This window comes from Passer domesticus, chromosome 5 (genome assembly GCF_036417665.1).
Source record: "Passer domesticus isolate bPasDom1 chromosome 5, bPasDom1.hap1, whole genome shotgun sequence".
Lineage (NCBI taxonomy): Eukaryota > Metazoa > Chordata > Aves > Passeriformes > Passeridae > Passer > Passer domesticus.
The window spans coordinates 23,460,826-23,480,225 of record NC_087478.1 but is presented as its reverse complement, the minus strand read 5'-3'; the positions used below and the strand labels follow the sequence as shown (position 1 = coordinate 23,480,225).

The 19,400-nt window shown below is 39.7% G+C and overlaps 1 protein-coding gene across 1 annotated transcript; it reads left to right on the top strand.

Moving 5' to 3' along the window:
- The first annotated feature begins 9,618 nt into the window (after positions 1–9,618).
- Positions 9,619–19,094, top strand: CAV2 (caveolin 2). The gene is made up of 3 exons (XM_064422334.1): positions 9,619–9,838; positions 9,966–10,153; positions 16,925–19,094. Exons 1-3 carry the CDS (start codon positions 9,686–9,688, stop codon positions 17,073–17,075), a joined length of 492 nt encoding a protein of 163 aa, XP_064278404.1. The 5' UTR covers positions 9,619–9,685; the 3' UTR covers positions 17,076–19,094.
- The last annotated feature ends 306 nt before the right edge of the window (positions 19,095–19,400 follow it).

Here is a 19,400-nt window from a genome sequence, read left to right as displayed (position 1 = left end):
AAAGGTAAATGAGTTCCCTGATATGCTTCACAGGATTAATAAACATGAGCTTGACAAAACTGCATTTCATTCCCACACAAAAAAAAAATGGTAATGAGTTAGACAGACAAAGAGAATATAGCACAAAAAGCCCAGTTGTCTTGCCAGAAATTATACATAGAGAAAAATAACCCTGGTCTACCAGGTCTCAGTGTTCACACAACCACAGTGATACTTTTGTATTTATCTCAGAAGGTCCTCAAGAGCTGTGTTCTCTAGTCTTTTACTTCTCTTTTACTAGAACATTTGAAGTAAACTAGACAGCTTATAATTAAAAGAGTTAAACAAATCTAAAATCTTTGGTTAAGGCACCAATATAAACCTGGAGCTGATGAAATGGAAAACAGAACGAGTCACAATCCAAGAAATGCCTCGGGCTTGCCATTCTCTCAGTATATGCCAATATTCTCTAATAAACCTGATATTCAAACATTCACAGTACCCAGCACATGTTTTAGACAGTTACCAACACAAAAACAAAGTGTAGCTATATAGTGTAGCTATATATGCACCTTTGCTGTCCTTGTGCTTTGCTGGGACATTTGCTGTCCCTGCTTCCTGGGTGCTTCCTTAGAAGGGCCCCAGGAACATTCTCAGAGCATTTCTTGGCCCAGTATGAGCAGGATTTTCTAGGAACCAGAGCTCATGTCGAGGGAACACTACTTCAAAGGGTAAGAGTGGGATAAGCCTCAGGAGTGGCCTAGAATTCAGAGTATTGCCTGGGTTGTTTTACCATATATAGCCAGGATACAGTCTTTAAATACTTTGACATTCAAGTCTCTGATTTTTCCCTTATTCCCAAAGGTTCCTTTGGAAGAGGCGGAGCTCTGACTTATTTCAGCTGCATTATCTACAGGTTTCCATCTGAAGGATAGAATTACATGGAATTGACATAGAATTCTTTCTCAAAGAGAAAAATAAGAGAATCGTAGAAAGAGTCATAGAAAATTTATAAATAGACTCAATGAACGAACATGAACACACAGGCACACACACAAAATAACAAAACCAGCTATAAATTGAAGCAGGCTACAGAAAATAAAAGGGGCAGACCTTCACCTGGTATAAACAGAAGTGCTGATTAATCTTAAAGCTATAATGAATGAGAGAGGATGTGTTAATAAAATAAATGCATTGCTAGCAGTACAAATAAAACTGTTTTGAGTTGTTTTCACAAACATAACAAAATAAAAAAAGGAAGATTAAAATCTATCTGTAGATTACTTTATTCCCTCTGTGCCTGCCAGGAATTTTACATGCAGTTACAGCTGTCTTACTGTCAAAAAAGACCAAGTGAGAAAATGGAAGGAGTCCAGAGAGTCCAGAAAACAGCAAAAATGATCAGAGAGCTGGAGAGACTGATACGTAGTGAGTGACTAAAATAGAAATGAATTTTTAAGACATTGGCTGTATGACAATTAAAGAAATACAGCAATCTACAGTCTGAAAGCACAAATACAAAAAAAAAAAAAAAAGAGGGACTTTTATAGGAAAATAGAAAGGGAAACTGAGTAAGAAAAAAAAAAAAGCATTCTGGATTTCCAAAGTAGACTAAACTAGACCTCAAGCATGGAATGTGTAAAAGATCTGCTAGTCTACGACTAACAATGTTCTCTTCTCCCAGACCTGTCTACAGTAGGCCTCTTAAAAAATTCTTATTCCAGTTCTTATTAATTCATCTGCATTGTTCAGTGTTCTTTACTACTAAAACAGAGTAGTAGCCAGCATTTTATTCAAGGACCACCTAGCCCTGGTCAAAAGTTTTTGAGAACAAACCAATCCTCAACCTAGTTCCTGTTCTCTGCTATGTCTTCTGCCACTGCTACCACAAGCACAAACACTGAAGGAAATTTTGAGATGCAAGCATAGCTTCCCTGTTCCCCCTGGATTTAATAAAAAGACAGACAGAAAGAGGAAGAGCACATAGCCTTGGGAGGGAGTGGCCTGGAGGGAAAAACCCCAGAAGCAGCCAACTGAAGGTTAATCACAATTTTCTAGACTTTGACTATTGAAAATATACCTCCTCTCTAGAAAGTAACTTTGCATTCTGTCTGCTCCAATCTCCTTTCTTGGGATAGCCTGGACAGAGCAAACCCTGTAACAGACACACATCCATACATATAATGTGCATGTATGTTACACATACCTGTGTTGTAATACATGTACCAGCTGCACTGACACCACAGGCAGGCCAAGTCATACCAGAGACATCTTACAGAGAGAAGGAATGTAATCCTAGTGCACCTCCAAGAATGAGACATTCTTCAACTACACTTCTTTGACTCAAAATAATTAGAAAAAATATCAGTTGCTCACAAGGGCATTTGTGTTCTGTTGTTATCTCTTCTCAGTAGAGTTTTCCAAGTAGGAATTTTTTTTAATTGCATGCCCTTTAAAAAGTATCCTGCAAATTCTGCTTTTCTCAGAGGATCATCCTTTTTCATAAAGGAAGGGTTTTACCTCAGAAATTACTTTACTTACCTAAAGAAGTCAAGATTTAATCAAGCCATCCGATTATAAAAAGATAATAAATTTAAATTTAAGGGAAAAAAAATCCAAATAATCATGTACGTGAAGCAATCCTTGGGCAAATAAAAGTCAGACCCTTACAAGTTCCAATGGCCAAAGTCTTGGAAAGGAAAAATTCTTTATTCTGTGTACTTATATTTCTGGCTTTTCAATAAGCCATTTGAAAACTATATCATGAATAAGAATGGAAATTTTTTTTCTATATTTTAGGAATAATAAATAAAAAATTTTATTGTCTACTTTATGGATAAGAACATACTAAACACCTCAGAGATTTTCTGGGTCATTAACATACTGCAAACAGACCAAAAATGCAATCTTAGCAAAAGTAGTTTATCAGACCCTAAGTATTTTTGTAAGGTAACTACAGAAAAAAAAATACATAATTCAAGCATAATATGGTCAGTCTTCCTCTTCTGTACACAAAGCATAGAAAGAGCAGAAACTGTTGAAAAGAATAAAGAGATTTTCACACAGAGAGTTGTTACACAGTAAGTTGTAGAAAACATCTGGAAAACTTAGTGGCAGCAAACCCCTGAAATGTAGTTTAGTCTACAAAATGCAAATTAACCAATTCTAGTCTCAATCTAATGACTTTCATATTTTTTCAGGTAGATGGCTTTTAAAAACAGACCTGAGAAGTATTTGATCCAGCTGCTAAATGGATAGAAATCTGCATCTTCAGGAAAAAAAATTACCCAGTTTTGGGCATTTTTAATATCGAAAGCACCTAAGCTTGTGGTAACTATTGAAGAGTTCAGGAGTTTGATTTTTATCTTTATAAAAGCCATCAATCAATGACAGCACACTGCTTCACATCCTCAGTCATCACCTGCTTCCCACCAGACAAAGCTTCCTGTAAAGCAACACTTCATCAACAGAAGAAAGAATAAAACAACCATTAGCAGAGTCCGAATTAAAACAGAACATTCAGCAACCTCCAAAAAATACAGTGTTGTCCAAGGTAAAGGATCCTCCATCATTGACAACTAAAAACAGGACATTTGCAAAAAAAACATCCAAGAGGAGTTACTGCTTTTATAACCATTTTTCATTAGAATCTGGTTTAACTTGGATGCTCATAGAGAAATCACCTAGCCCTTCCTGCAAATCCCACGAGCACCCAAGCTGTTTCCATATTTCTTTCACAATATCCCTTTTCCTTTCTCATTTCAGTGGACAAAGAGATCAAGCTCTGAAGCTCTGATGAGCTTCCAGGTCCTGGTTTCATACTACACTGCTTTAATGTCTTTTTTTTACTCTGCTTATATAAGTAAACAGCCATAAACACTGGAGTTACACATTTTAACAAGCTACCACCAGTCAGCTGAACAGCAGCAGCTGTTGGACCACCGTGCTGCAAGGCTAAAGCAGATAGTTCTGCTCCCCAGCTCTGGCAGGGCTGGGGCATGAACAGCCTCTGGAGTTGTCATTCACTGCTGAGTAGCTTTTCATACCCTACAACCCTTTCTCAACCTTTCATAAAATGCAGCTGGCCCGCTGAGCAGGAACCCCATTAGGGTGTCTTATACTTTCCTTCAGTCTTATGCTTAAACACAGAGGAAACATTGATTATATTAGCCCCTGTAATGCTGTAAACATTGAAGTGTCCAGCATGTCTGGGGAAGTGATTGTCCTGTACTCGGCACTGGTGTGGCCACACCTCAAGTTCCGTGTCCAGTTCTGGGCCCCTCATTACAAGAAGGACATTGAGGTGCTGGAAGATGTCCAAAGAAGGAAAACAAAGTGGGTGAGAGGTCTTGCTTGAGAGTAACTCCTATGAGGAGCAGCTGAGGGATTTGGGTGGTTTAGCCTTACCACTCTGCAACCATCAGAAAGGAGGCTGCGGCCAGGTGAGAGTCAGCCTCCTCTCCCAGGCAACCAGAGACAGAACAAGAGGAAATGGCCTCAAGCTGCACCCAGGGGGGTTCACACTGGGCATCAGGAAGAATTTCTTCCCTGAAAATGTGGTCCAGCATTGGAACAGACTACCCAGGGAGGTGGTGGAATTACCATCCCTGGAAGTGCTACAGTGTAGTTAATATGGTGGTGATCAGTCAAAGGCTGGACTTGATCTTGGGGGTCTTTTCCAACCTTAATTATTCTATGATTTAATACATGTCATACATACAGATAGCCTCCTAGTCCCAACCTGGAAACTTTTCACTACACTTTCCACTTCTTTCAGCATTCAAATCCGAGACTCAGTGAATCACTGTGAGTTTCACCCTGTAACATATACTGACATATTAATAACAGTGCTGATGATACATCCTATAAACTACTGGTAGAAGCAAAAAATTTAAAAAACTGGAAGCTGAACAAGAATGAATTATGAAAACACACTGAAAACATTTCCAAAATTCTATTGGTGGGAGAAAAGAAAAAAGAAGTAACTAAAAATGTCTGAGCCCAGCCCCTTTGCTGTTCCCCATGCTCCCCATCTGCTCACTAGGAGCCATATTCCCACTGTTGGTATTAAGCAGCAAAATCTCTCATCCCTCAGTGGAGACTATTTGAGCACTATTAAGTCATCGAAACAGCAACTCAGGAGACCTCATGGGAGTACTGGCTTTCTTCCTTTCTCATATTAGAAATCAGAAGCTATTCTGAAAGCTACTATAAACATATCTATCACCACTAACTTAGCTTGGCTAAAAAAGATCCAGAGAGTCCTAAAATCATTTCCATAACCAGTTTTTGACCTGAACATATTTATCATGTCAACTCTATTCTGACTCTTAAAGCAGCTTTCACCTCAACACATACAAAATCTTTGTAGAAGATTTTGGCTAAATTTAGCAGCAATGGATATAATTCAGCAAATTAAATATAAATGGTTATATTGTAAATAAATGGCTTACATTTATTTGCATTGATTGGCCATTGAAAACAGTGAATTTTACACTCCATAAGACAAAAAAATTACAAGAAAAGCGACAGAGCATAAGAGAGTTTCCATACACAGAGACAGGATCTCATTATCATTTTAATGGACCAAGTGAAGTTCATTGCTTCAGTGGTGACAAAGTAGGATACAAATGATTTACACACTTTTTCCAAAAGTCTCCCATCAGGTTTTTCCTATGCAAACTCCTCAAATATGCAATTTATTTGACTTTTTTTTTTCCCCACTGTATAAATAAGAAAACGTAGCTTCTAATCAATACCTTTAATTTGCAAGGCCCTTCAGGGTAGGTTTCATTTTAACCCATCTCAGATATCCCTGAATGCCACACAAATTTCTCAGCTCTCTACAACTGCTTCCTTCAAGTGGATTTACATCCAGGCACAAATTCATCAGAAGGAAAATTGGGAAAAGAAGTTGCAACTTTTCCACTAACATTGCCTTGTTCACTTCTTGAAATCTCAGCTGCGCAGTTGCCTCTCCCTTCCACACATGCTGCATGGTCAGGGAATGGCTACAGCCACTGTTTTCACACCTCATTTCTAATACAAACAAATATTGAGAGCCCATCTGACCTTTTGTATCCCAGTGTATTGCCTATCTGTGAAATGATAGTAACAGAAATTCCCCAGGTATGTCATAGAGATGTGAGGGTAAAATAAAAGATTCTTTTCACAGCTCCTCTGAAATCATTAAGATTTTCAATACTGATCTTGAAAAGAAAGTTACATATTTGAAGTACACGTCTGTAGAAATCCCATTAAAACTACAAGAGAAATTAATAGGACTCCTGGTATTTACCTCTTTGAAAAAGTGAAGTGTTTTTTGTATTACAATCATTATATGATACTTTTAGATTAAACTACAAATATTTTTAAAAGGAAAAAGAGAGAGAAAACAGGAAAAGATATCCTGAGAGCTGAACTCATCTTGACAAGCAAAATAGAAGGGATGAGGCCCAACTGGCCATTGCCTGTGGTCTTGTTGCAAAGACAAGCACTTTCTCAAGTGCTAAGTAAAACTGTGAAAGCTGTTGCCAAAAGATACATATTTGACATGCCTGCCCTGGTCAAGAAAGATGGTTTATTTCTGTTTATAAAATGCTACAATAATCAAAGTAATATTCAAAGCTTAAACAGGAACATCCTTATAAAACAAACATAGAATTAAATGGACACCACATTTTTCAATAAAATTACACATTAGAGTCTAAATGTAACCTTTTTTTTTTCAAGGACAGATAAGAAAACTTTTTTGCCAAGATCTTGGCTTTCCAAAAATCTGTTTGTGAACTGAGATGTTTCTCCTTATGCTGCACTTCACACCTCAGATGAATTGCAGTAAACATGCAAGATAAGCCTTCTCCAAACCAGTTCATAAAAGTCCTTATCCAACAATATGTATGAAAACAGTAATGAATCTACTGAGCCTACCACAGCCTTGCTTGCTCTTTTGGATACCCCATCTGTGTGCCTGCATCCACTGTTCATCCCTGGGCCTCTGCTTTTGATGACAAGCTTTTTGGGAGATGATTTGTTCCATAGCTGTGTACTCTGTGCCACAATACATACTGAGAGACTCTTCTAATATAAAGAATTCATAATAATGAACAATATCACCATTTCACTTGTTAAAAACCTTGCAGCAAAAGGTGTAATGATTAGAAAATGAAGATAACATTTCTTCAACAGCTGATGTAACTTCAAGCAGAAGTTTAGCGCATAAAGAACTACACCTGGGCCAAAGCATAGAAACACTCACATACATATACATTTTGTGTCACATGATAGAATTCCTTGGCTGTTTACCAACATGGAAATTTAAAAAAAAATCTGCCCAAAGGTTATTAGAGAATATTATGAATATCATGTAAGAATGGAGAAGATTTGCACACGGTTAATGGTCCTTTTTCCTCTACTCTTACTTTTGTACTTCAAAGTGCTCTCTCCAGCCATGGAGAAAAAGCAGAAAGCTGAGCCTGGTGTCCCTGAGCATGAATACTGGAAAAATCCCCCTTATTGAACGTGGTATATACCTCCTCTTATTCTGTGCATTAGCCAGGGATTAGAACTTGATGCTGCTCTGACTTTACTCTCAACCTCACTAGATAAGTCATATACAAATCTTTTTCCAAAATAACTACCAAAGTTATTGAAGACAGCATGATTTAGGGGGCTTTTAATAACCAACATCCTCAGTCATATGCAGACTTGAGCTTTTATTGCTTTTAAATAGGCTTTCCATGAAAAATATTATTCTTTCAGGAGCAATTCCATGACCACTTTATTTCAAATCCTCAGAGATTACAGAGGTAAACTCTTGGTTTTTCCATGGTGCTTTCTCAATGTTTATCAATTAATACAATAACAAATTTTAAAAAGTATATGGACATGAACAAGAAAAGCTATTTGCTTTTTATTAATGGGGCTGATACTGCAAGCCCACTCTCCAGTGGCAGACTGTGATTTGGGAGATTTTTCAAGAAGAACCACTCCCTGGCTCTTAGGAAAGCTAGAACTGAGCAATAAAGCTATGGACTCGCAGCTCCAGCTGGTTGGTTTGAGTGAGATGCAGCAGGAGGGGTTGGGAAATGGGCAGAGCTGCTCAAAAGCAACTCCCAGGTTGCGCACATGTACCTGATCCATGTCTCTAGTGGGGGAGAAGTAGGAAATAGTTGGTACAAACCAGTGTGGTCTGACTTCTGTCAGCCTAGCCCCCCCTAACTAAGGAGCTAGTTTGGGAGCCTGTGTTGCTGCCTCCTACCTTGCTTTTCAGAAGCACCAAATCCAAATTTCTGTGCCTAACACAAGCAGCTACCAGAAACGTGATGAATGCCTTTGGGCTGCACTCACATCCCCATATCAATAGGCAAAAAAAGTAACAGTTGCTGAACAGAAGCACACTGAAAGGTAGGGCAGAACCTCAACTCCAATTGTTTTTTTATTCTTCTCACTCATGGAGCAAAGAGTAATGGAGGAAGGCAGGAGGGGCAAGGGGAAAGCAGGGCAGAAATGCAGCTCATATGTCTTGAGTCATCACGCTGCTCCTTTGCTTGCCTTTGAACCTATTGTAAACTCGGATTTGCTGGCTTCTTAGATCTAGTCCAAAACATTTACATGAGCATCACTAAGCTCACTAATATGGGAGAAAAAAGCCCATCAATAGGAGTTACACATAGATGCAAAGCTTTTCTGCAGAAGTTTCTGACAAGAAAAATGCAGCATGAACCTGAGTATTCTAACAAGTGATATCATACCCAAATTTTGAATAGTTGTTTTTTATATCACTTTCTTGTGAGCTTTTTAAAGCTTAAAGCTCTTCTTAACTTATTGTAGTGGTGAAAATTAAAGGAAGTTAAAAGTAGCAACTTCCTCTCTAATTTAACAGGTCTGAATGATTGATTAGTAATATCACTTCTGTCTGAGACTGACAGGTGACTTTGGTTATTGAATGCAGCAAGAATGAATTCCTGGCAGCTCATGAGATCACTCTGCATATCAATATTAACAGGTACTTTTAGCATTATAATAGTCATTATAATAGTTTTGTGACTTTATACAGATCACTCTGATGTTTAAAACACATTCACAAATAAAATAGAGGAAATAATTTGTATGGACTGAAGTTAAAACCCAAAGAAGGCATGAAAATACTTGGAATGGCAGATGCAGTATTTTATTCCGGCAAAAATTAGGCAGTTTAAGCAGCAGGAGTCAAGTAAATCCCGCTGGAGTGTGAGGGGCCAGCGGGGCCGGGCACGGGAACCTCGGCGGGCAGGGGTGACCCACCTCTCCTCCCCCGTCTTTCCCTGTTTCCCCTACAGCTGCAAAGGGACCACAGACACGGCCCAGCGTGGCCCAAGCACAATCCCCTCCGCTCTCTGTTCCTGCTGCCTGTTGTTGCGATGCCACAAGCGCTGACAAAGGCCAGCCGGGCGCCGCAGACGAAGGGGAAACCCAGCGCGGCCGGGGCAGCCCCGGGGAGGGCTCGGCGCTCACCGAGCGGCGGCCAGGGCGAGGGGCAGGGGCTGCCGGAGGGCGCCCAGCCCGACCCCGGCCCGCGGGTCCCGGGGCTCCGCAGGGCTCCCGCCGGCGGCGCGGCCCGCGGGGCGTGTCCCGGGCAGCCCCGCTCCGCCCCGGCCCGGCCCGGCGGGGCAGCGGCGGCGGACGGGGCAGGGCCGGGCCGGAGCCGCGCAGCGGCGGCAGCGCCATGGGGCTGGAGACGGAGAAAGTGGACACCCGCATCTTCATGGACGACGACGACAACTTCCCGCGGAGCGGCGGCCCCGCGCTGTCGGACGCGGAGAAGTGCGCGGAGGACGAGCTGGACCGCGACCCCCACGGGCTGAACTCCCACCTGCAGGTGCGGGCCGGGCCGGGCCGGGGGCGGGCGGGGCCGGGGCCGGGGCTCGGGTCCTCGGCGAGGGGCGTCCCCCGCGGGCTCTCCGGGGCCCAGCTCCCCGTGACGGTAGAGCCTCCTCTTCTTCCAGGTGGGGTTCGAGGACGTGATCGCGGAGCCCGAGCTCACCCATTCCTTCGACAAGGTCTGGATCTGCAGCCACGCTCTGTTTGAGCTCAGCAAGTACGTGATCTACAAAGTCCTGACTCTGGTCCTCGCCATTCCGATGGCCCTGGTTGTGGGGATCGTCTTCGCGACGCTCAGCTGCCTCCACATCTGGTAAGGGCGTGCTGTGTCCGGGCTCTGCCGACAGCCCCCGAGCTCCCCTCCTCTAGCACCCATTGCTGCCCAGCCACCGGGCACCGACTCTGCACCGCCAGCCAGATCACCTAATACTGGCTGCTTTATTTCTAAGGGAACAGGAAAGGAAACATTGCTTTCTCTGTGATTCAGTTCCCTGCCGTGGTTTTACCAGCGGTCTGTCATGACTATATAAGCTCCTTGGGGCAGAGAGCCTGTAGTCCCTCTTGGACAGCACCTACAGCAATGCATTCCAGCCTTGGCTGGCTTCTGGATAATAGCGACTGAATTTGTTTTCTAAACTGAAGTGCAGAATTTGTTCAAACGTGTATTTTAAATTAATTATGTAGGCAGAAATATAACACCTGAAGTTATTACTAGCTTCTTAGTACCGTTACCTCTTCCATTATTTTTCTCACAGACTGAAGAAAGCTTTTGAGGGCCCAGCTGGCTCTATTTTACTGCCATGAAATGTAGTTCCAGTGCCTTGCATCTGGTGCATAGCTATCTTTAGATGCAGTGCTCCAAAACCCTTCCACCTAAGCAAAAAGCCCTGCTGAGCTCAGGAAAGCTGCTTCTGGCCATGGCACATACACCGCCCATCCAAGTCACAGCAAACCTGTGTACTTTAAGCATAATATGATCACAAAATGTCAGGAAGAGTACTTTGAGACCAGAAAGGAAGATGATGGTGGAAAAGGATGAAGGGCAGGGAGTATAATGAGGTTGAGGAAAGAACTGAAAATCCAAAAGGCTGTAGAGGAAGGGATGAATGCAAATTATTGACATTGTTTCTGCAAACCAGGATTTTCTGTATACATGAGTTTTGGGTAAAGTGTAATTTGATTTGGGTAACCCTTGAATCCTTTTCCTTTTATCAAGGAAAACAGAATACAGAAACTGGAAGTGAACTCAAAACCGTAGGAATACATTGATTATCTGAACCTGTGGTGGCAATCTCATGGGTGCAGATTTCAGTTTTTGGAAGTACAATGGAAGCTTGTGTTGGTGACATTGTCAAGCCACTTTGAAAACTGATTAACTTGAATTTTGGAACAGAGTGTTTGCATAATATCCAAAGGAGTTGCCGTACAGTTTAGGGAGGCCCCCTTGCTGTATCTCTTGTTCCCAAATTGTTACAAACAAACAGTTCACAGGCATAGTGTTGCCCAGATTTTTAGATTTGTCAGCTGTCTCTCTGTCATAGTGTGCAGTGCGACTCCAAAAGGGTATGGTGAGTATATATAGATCTCCAGTAGTGAAATATCTGTGGAAAAATTCATCAATGTCAAATTTATTAAAACTGTAGTACTTTTTTTTGTGCTTCAGAAGGATCTTGTATCTGAATTTCACAGACTGGATACAGGATTTTACTGGTCCAGGGCTCAGAGGTCAGTTACTATTTATGCACGTAGTCTCTAGTGACTATCTCAGGAACTGTGGGTTCTCAGTACATGTGAAATAGGACTGTCTGAATGTAGCACTTCACTTGAAAAGTTTCTCTCAACTTCTTGTGAACACACTTGCTTCCCCAACAAATCATTTTCTTTGCCCAGGTTCATTGTCAACATAGAATTCATCTTTGGTTTTGATCTTCCTTGCACTGGGATGGATGTGAAAGAATCACATAACTCAGTAGTGCTATCTGCATCCCCTTGGACTCCATCCAGTACTACCGTCCAAAGGCCTCATATTCCCACAAACTCAAGCTGGATTTGTTCCAACACAAAGGTGGAACACACTGAGACTAAGTTGGCATCTCTAAGTTGGCACCTCTTCATGTTCCAGATATCATGCGAGTGAGGAGTTCAATGTTGCTGCATTTGAGAGGGTAGTGCAAAAGCAGTGCACATTTAAAGGCCCTAAGTACAGGGTACTAGTTCTCTTGTAGTCCCATTGGGTCTGAAAAAAAAGTAACTCTGTTTTGTACGCGAAAGAAAGGGAATTCCATTATAACTCTGTCTTCAGCTGTTTAAATGTCATGGGAAGACCCTGGGGCAAACCCACCCAGAAGTCTGCCACTAAGAGTCTCTGCTTCACTTTTATCATCCAAGCCAGTGATGTTGATATGTTGTAAGGGAGCCTTTTCTGGGGCTAAATTCAAAAGTGTTTCAGCAACTTCTGAAGGTGCTCAAGCAGAAAGCTCTGTTGATGTCACACATGTTGTTGCAGTTTCATCAGCGTGTTAAAAATCCACGTAAGTCTAACTTAGCATGTCTCATGCTCAAGGGTGCCTTGTGAATTGCCCCATCACACCCTATCCCACCTGATAGTAAATGTTGTCATTCATCTTCAAAAAGAAAGCTAAGTAAGAAAAATACAGTAATACAACTAATTTTCATTTTTGACCATATAGGTGGAGCATATTGTGTTCCCAAACTGGGTGCTTGAGCCAGAATCTGGTTTCACACGACACGGTAAAAGATACTGATGGGCTGAACCTGGGCCAGCTAGCAGGCTGATGTTCCATTTACAAGCAAGTTCAGGGAGGTCAACTTCACATTTTTCCTTTACTGATGGCTGCCATTCTCACCAGAGTATACAGGCCACGCTGAGTTGTAACATCTTTCTGTGAAATGAGCAAGTTTTTAAATATGGCCTCACATTGTAGCTCTTAAGGTTGTTGATTTTTGCACATGAACAGAACACTGGTTTTACAGGCGGCTCATGCAAACTTGTTACATTTCTTGTAGATCTGAGACTGATTTGTATTCCAAGACACATGTTTGCAACCTCTTGGAAATTAACACTTGAATGTCATATATGCTTTTTTGTAGTCTTATCAGAATAGCATTCGGATACTTTGCATATTTACACTAAGAATTAGTGATCCATAACTTGAGCCTGGGATCTGAGATGGGCTCACTCAGCTCTGTACATCATAGGCTAAAGCAGTACATATTCACAGCACTTCTCCACTTGAGCTTCCTTTCACAGTGCTAAGACAGAGCCATGGACTTACATGAAAAGCAGATATGGACATGTGTTATTTCTTTCCTTTTTGTATTCCACAATTTCATTTACATAACTGCTGCTATCACATTCAACCCTAAAACCGTGTCCCTACTGACTGCTTAAAATCAAAATAAATTACACTACAGCTAGGAAGGCCTACCTGTTAATCAGGTGGTGCTGTCTTGATGTCCAGTACATATCCCTTGGTTTAGGAAAAGGAGGTATGTGAATGATGCTTCTTTTGGAGTAGTTTTATCTTTTCCAGTCTATCCAGGTCCTGGAATACATAATATTTGATTTTAATGCACTTCAAATACTGTGTATGAATTGTGAAAGGCTTTGGTGGTTATCCATTGCCTCACTTCTCCCAATGGTTAATGGCATGCAACAAGAAACTATACAACTGCTAGGTAATTTTTAGCTATCTTTTCACAAGACTTTTAATTCACAATCATGGTGTAGTACCTGGAGTTAGATAATTTAAGCACAGAAACACAGAACATTTGAAAAATAATATTAAGACATGTCTGAGATTCCATTTTGAAAAACATTACAGGAGAAGATGTGAATCTTCACTTTGAAGCCAGAACCTGAATTAATGGTGCATGACTACTCCAACATTGTTCTCAATTCTGTAAAAAGTTGATTCTCATTATCAGTGGGAATTAAATTGTGCTCTGCCTTTTTCAAGAGGTGTTTGGTTCTTGACAGTGTTCGATAAGGGCTTAGCAAGTAGAAAAAGTAACATGAGCAAAAGTGAGAAATGTTGAGAGGTATAATTTTGTAGATGTCATGCATTGAACAGAATAAAGAGAAAATAGGATACGAGGGAAAAAATGGAGTAATTGGCACTTTCAGTTCAACAGTTCCCAAAAGACACAATTCATCCCACTTGGTCGAAGGAGGGGTATTTTATATCATATACACATAGCAAGACTCAATGAGAGGTCATATAGGTGCCTGTCTTCAGCTTAAATTCAACAGACCTTTTGTTTTCTTCCCAATGTGGTATTACATGGTAACACTAGCAGTACCAGTGGGGCATCAGGGTAGCTACCATGTCTGTGAACAAAAGTGCAGACCAGGCTAAATCCACAGCAAAGGATGGGTGCATTATATTTGTCAGGTCACAAAAACAAACACATGGCTTCTAATGGCGTGTGATTCTTAATTTTTAAGTGTGACTGGTCACTCCACGGACAGCACATTACACCCCCTGGTAACCTGGAAATATCGCTCTGTCGGATAAGACATCCTGTGCAGAACGGGACATAGACTTGTACACATGTAAATACACATAACTTAAAACTTAGAAAATTCCTTTTATGACTCACCTTGGTGTAAAGGATTTTCTTCTCTGAGGAAAGAGGTTTGAATAATTGTCCTATGAGTAGATAGGCTTTTATTTTAAAATTGAAAGTTATTTACATTAATTAGCTTTGGTTGCTGTTATGTCTCGTGTATCCTCCTATGGATTCAGCCTACATTGGGTTTTGCATGCATTTACCATAAATTTAAAAATTTAATAATAAGTGCTTAAAGATTATAAAACATTGCCAAAACATTTTAATATTTCTTTTCCTTGAGATTATCAAAATAGATTGAGTTCCAATAATCAAAAATATGTTCAGTTCCAGTACTGTGTGAATGACCTCTACAGCAATTTCAAGTGCTATAATCACTGCTTCTCCAGCCTTCTACATCTTTCTGTGAATCTTCTGCATACTGTGATATTTGTTTTATTTGTATTTTGTGTAATCCTGTCAACAGAGAGTCCAAAAGAAATGTGTTTTCTGCTTCTCTCCAGTTCAGTTGTGTTTTTAAAAATCAGGCCAAATTGATTATAGATGGTATCAAAGGAACAATTACATTGTCCTTATAAACTATCTGAAATGGAAAAGAGGTAAAGTCAGCACAAACAAAATAGCCATTTCTGGTGCTTTCCCTGTGTTGCTTGGAAAAATAGCCTTTTTTTTTTTTCTTTGCATTATTGATGTTTATGAGCTGTATTCTAACAGGTTAATTCCCAATTTTTTGTTCTATAAATTTTATATTCTATATGCAGTGATATTAGAGGTGGTTATAAACACATAGTTTACAGGGTTCAGTTTAAAACTAGAGGCACAATTTTCCAGTAATGCTCACAGTGCTATATAGGGTGTTTCAGCACAGACAAAAGAGAAGGTTTTAGAAAAACTATTCTTGTTTAAATCCATCTGGGCTAGCTTTGAGTAGAGCATTTGTGTACTAGTATATGGCTTGCATTGAATGACCAAAGCTGTTGGATAAACAGTGAAAATAATTAATTTTGATTCTGTACATTTCTAACCTTCAAAAATTTTTAAATGTGGTAGGTTTTTTCTACTTTGTTAATCTCGGGAGTATGCATTGTAAATACACAGCAACTTTTTTTCAGACTTATGATGAAGTATTAAATTAGGTGTTTTCTGTCATTCCAGTCAAAGCTAGTGAAAGTTCTGCAGTGGAATTATGCAAATGCAAGACTGGGAACCTAAATTTTGAATACAACAGTAAAGTAGAACAGAGTTTATTATCATTGTCAAAAGAATCTATAGCTTCTTTTACTTAGTTTAGAATTAAATATGTTCAGTATGGTAGAGACTTTTTTAAAACCTTGTACTATTAGAACTTCAGTATTATTTATGTATAGATTTAGTTTGTCTGCACCCAAGTAAGAACAGCTTAGTGAAATGACCAGAGGTTTAGGCCAGTAAATGATTATGGAAGGAGAATAACTTAAAATATTGTGGTCAGTTGTCAGGTATCCACTGGCCCCGCTGAGCTGCCTGTATGTGCACTTCTGGCTCTCCTCCACCGTTAGCATGCTTGGCTCAAGACACCAGTAATGACATTGCTTTGGAATTGGCACACGTGGAGAGCAATCCCCAGATGCTTACCAAAGCTCAGCAGATGAAAGCACAATACCTTCTAGTGTGCACCCTGAGTGAATAAAAAGATCTTATCCCCTGATGAGTTCTGACCATATTCTAATGTTAATTTCTCACTCACGAATGAAGAACGTTACAGGATCAGCCCATTTTTCTGAGATGTGGTGTGTACCTGTATTGTAATAGTCTGATGTAACTGGATGTTGCCTCCTGTTTCTGTTTTACTGTAGCATCTTGTAACAGGGATAGGTAGGAATGAGACACCAGTGGTGTGATGTGCATGCATGCCTGTTCATTTGTGTGTGCCTGTGAGACAGATGGATAAAAGAAACACCAGAAGAAGCAGCAGAGCAAGAACAGATTGTAAAGGCTGCTTCCAGTAAATCAAACTGGAGAACATAGTGTTTCTGTCAACCCCTAAAGACCCACATTCAGTATGACCACAGCACAAGTGAGTCCTTAGGGGATGACTGCTCTTCAGCCACGGTGGGTGGCAGCAGGGCTATGGCAGATCATGTACACCAGCCCTGCCAGGACCAGGGAGAGACAGCAGAAGTTCATAATTCTAAATGGTATATAAAGAAATTGCCAGTTAGTAAACAGAGACACAATGAAAAGAAACCTGGTGTTGCACTCCCATGTTGCATACAAATGATTCTGGCCAGAGAACCACATGCACATTGAGGCCTTGAGCAAACAAAATTGATGGAGAATGACTGCGAGAAAGTAGGGTCAAGTTGCTTAAATACTTATATTTATATTATGAAGTTATAAAAGGTAAAGAACCACTTCTCTTCCTTAAGATGTCACACTTGTGTTTCATTATCCTGATTTCCCTGTGCTGTAGCAGCACCAATCTTCAAACTTTTCATTTTCTCTTTTGCAGGGTTGTGGTGCCTTTTGTGAAGACCTGTCTCATGGTCCTGCCTTCAGTGCAAACTGTATGGAAGAGCCTGACAGATGTTTTTGTTGTACCATTCTTTCATAGCCTAGGCCGGTGCTTTGCCATGGTTAATATACGCCTGGACCAAGAGTAAACATCAGAGATGTGACACTGCTGTAGTTGTAGCTGGTGTTATACTTCCTTGCTAACCTAACATACAAGCACTTACCATTCATTCCAAACTGAAATTACAATGGCTGGTTTAAGTGGGAACATGCTGTTTTTATTAAAACTCATTTATTATCAGGGAGATCCATTTAAGAATTAATAGGCAGTTTTCATAGCTCACTATTTTAACAACAGGGTGATCGTGGAGTATATTGGCAACACTTTATTTTAATGGTAGGTTGATTGGTAGATTACATGAGAATTCTCATGGAGGACTAAAAGCCACCACAGTGATAATGATTGGTGTTATTGCTATAAATAAATAAATGAATAGGCTGTGATACCTTAGACAAAACTGATCTCTAGGGTTTCACACTGACTTTACTGCAGTTCCACCAGGGATCATTTTTGGCCTCTCTATGCAGAGTGATAAACCCAGTCCTCTGTTATCAGCAGTTAAAGTGAATGTGACTCATTGCATAAACATACAGGGAAAGGAACTGTTGTGTAATTCTCCGATATTGGGGGGAGGAGAGAAGCTCCCTAGAAGTGTATCCCTTAAAATAAGGTGTTAGCTCATGACCTGTAACATTAGCTAATCTGTATATTTTATTTAATGAGAGATTAACTTTGCTGTATATTTTGTACCTTTGTAAATGACAGTTGATCAGGTTTTTATGAAGCATAGTTTCTCTAGTATTTGAATTCTAACCAACTTATTAAGCAGCAAGTGAGACACTGCAAAAATTATTTTAGATAACTAAAATTTCTTTTTCTAAATTAAGTAGATTTTGAGTGTTGCTGTGCAATTCTAATATATTAATTATATATGATTGTGTGTAAAAGCAAAGATTATATGTGTTTTTATACACAATAATGCAAAAGACTTATCTGTTTATGCAAAAGAAATATCTGTTTATGAGAAATAGTTTTTATTAAAAATTGGGTGTAATAAATGCTACCCTGCCTATTTCTGTATATTATTGGTGTGAACTTTGTGATATTTAAAGCAATAGACACTATGCTAGCACTTTAACTAGGTAGAAAGCTCTTGTAGAAGGCAAGTGAATGTACTTGGTATCCTTGCCTAATTCTCCTAACCTATTGACTTGACTCTCTCTGTTGCTTTTTTACTATTTCAAAATCTAGCCCCTGAAAAAGACCCTTCTTTCTTCTGCACCTAATATGACTTTTTAAACCTGAATAACATAAAATGTGCAGAGGTACATTAAAATTACATTAGCCTTCTGGTGGGCTTATGCTGCTGTTTTATTTAAATACAGATGGTAAGTTGCAATTGTAAAATGTTTGTATTATTTGGAATGTTATTTTCTAAAATGTCTCAAATTTCTTATCAAACAAGAGGTATCTAATAAAATAATAAAATTTCAGCTGTTTCCCATTTTCAAATTCATTTCTTTTCAGATTTTTCAGCTTTTAAACAAACTCTTAAAATGCCAAACACCATAGAGTACGATGCAGTTCTTCCAAAATATCTGAGAGGTAAAGAAATGGATGAGTATCAATACAGTTCCCCTATTATCAACTGCATTTAATGTATTTATAGTAGAAAATGACATATCTCTGTGTGCAGTTAAGCCCATACAGAATGATTGCTATCTCTGAAGTAGGTCTCTGCAGAATTTCAGCAACATTCAAAATAATGCTTAATGCTTTTTACGGGCGCACGCTTTCTTTGCAGATGAGCTGCAGAATTTTCCTTTTCTTGTCTGCTGGCTTGTTAAAGCTACCTGGATATTCTTTGTAAATTAAGAACATCTTTGTATATTAAAAGTAGTTTTAGCATTTGTGCCATTTAGAGAGGGATTCATATGGCTTTAAAAAACTGGATGTTAATGATTAGTGCCCATGAAAACTGGTCTTGTTCTTTTTTATTCTGCAAGAAGTTAGCTTGTTTTTCAGATGTGTTCTTCAAAATACCTTTCTTGTGTTAAAAATGGAAATAACGCTTTTGAAAATAAAAATTGGCCAGGCTAGGCTTGAACTCTTTTGAGAGTTATTTTCTTTTACAGCGTCCAAGGACTTTTACAAAGATATTTTCCACTGAAAAATATCCCCTTGTTGAATTCATTTAAAAGAGAAAAAGAAAATAAATCAATCAGTACTAGTTCTTGTATCTAAAAGGAGTCCTATAAAAGCCTAAGCTTTGAAGGAACCCAAGTCTGCAATTCAAATTTTGAGAATGAGGCCATTCCCCAGAGAAAGATGTATCATTTTATGGTATGCATTTCTGGATATATGCATTCTTAAATAGCTTACTGAAGTCAACTGGCTCTAGCTACCACAATTA

Excerpts from the sequence above, each read along its gene's own strand:
- CAV2 (XM_064422334.1), top strand. The coding sequence starts at position 9,686 with ATGGGGCTGGAGACGGAGAAAGTGGACACCCGCATCTTCATGGACGAC. Across the intron at positions 9,839-9,965 it reads GGCTGAACTCCCACCTGCAG|GTGGGGTTCGAGGACGTGAT; the intron begins GTGCGGGCCGGG and ends CTCTTCTTCCAG. Across the intron at positions 10,154-16,924 it reads CTCAGCTGCCTCCACATCTG|GGTTGTGGTGCCTTTTGTGA; the intron begins GTAAGGGCGTGC and ends TCTCTTTTGCAG.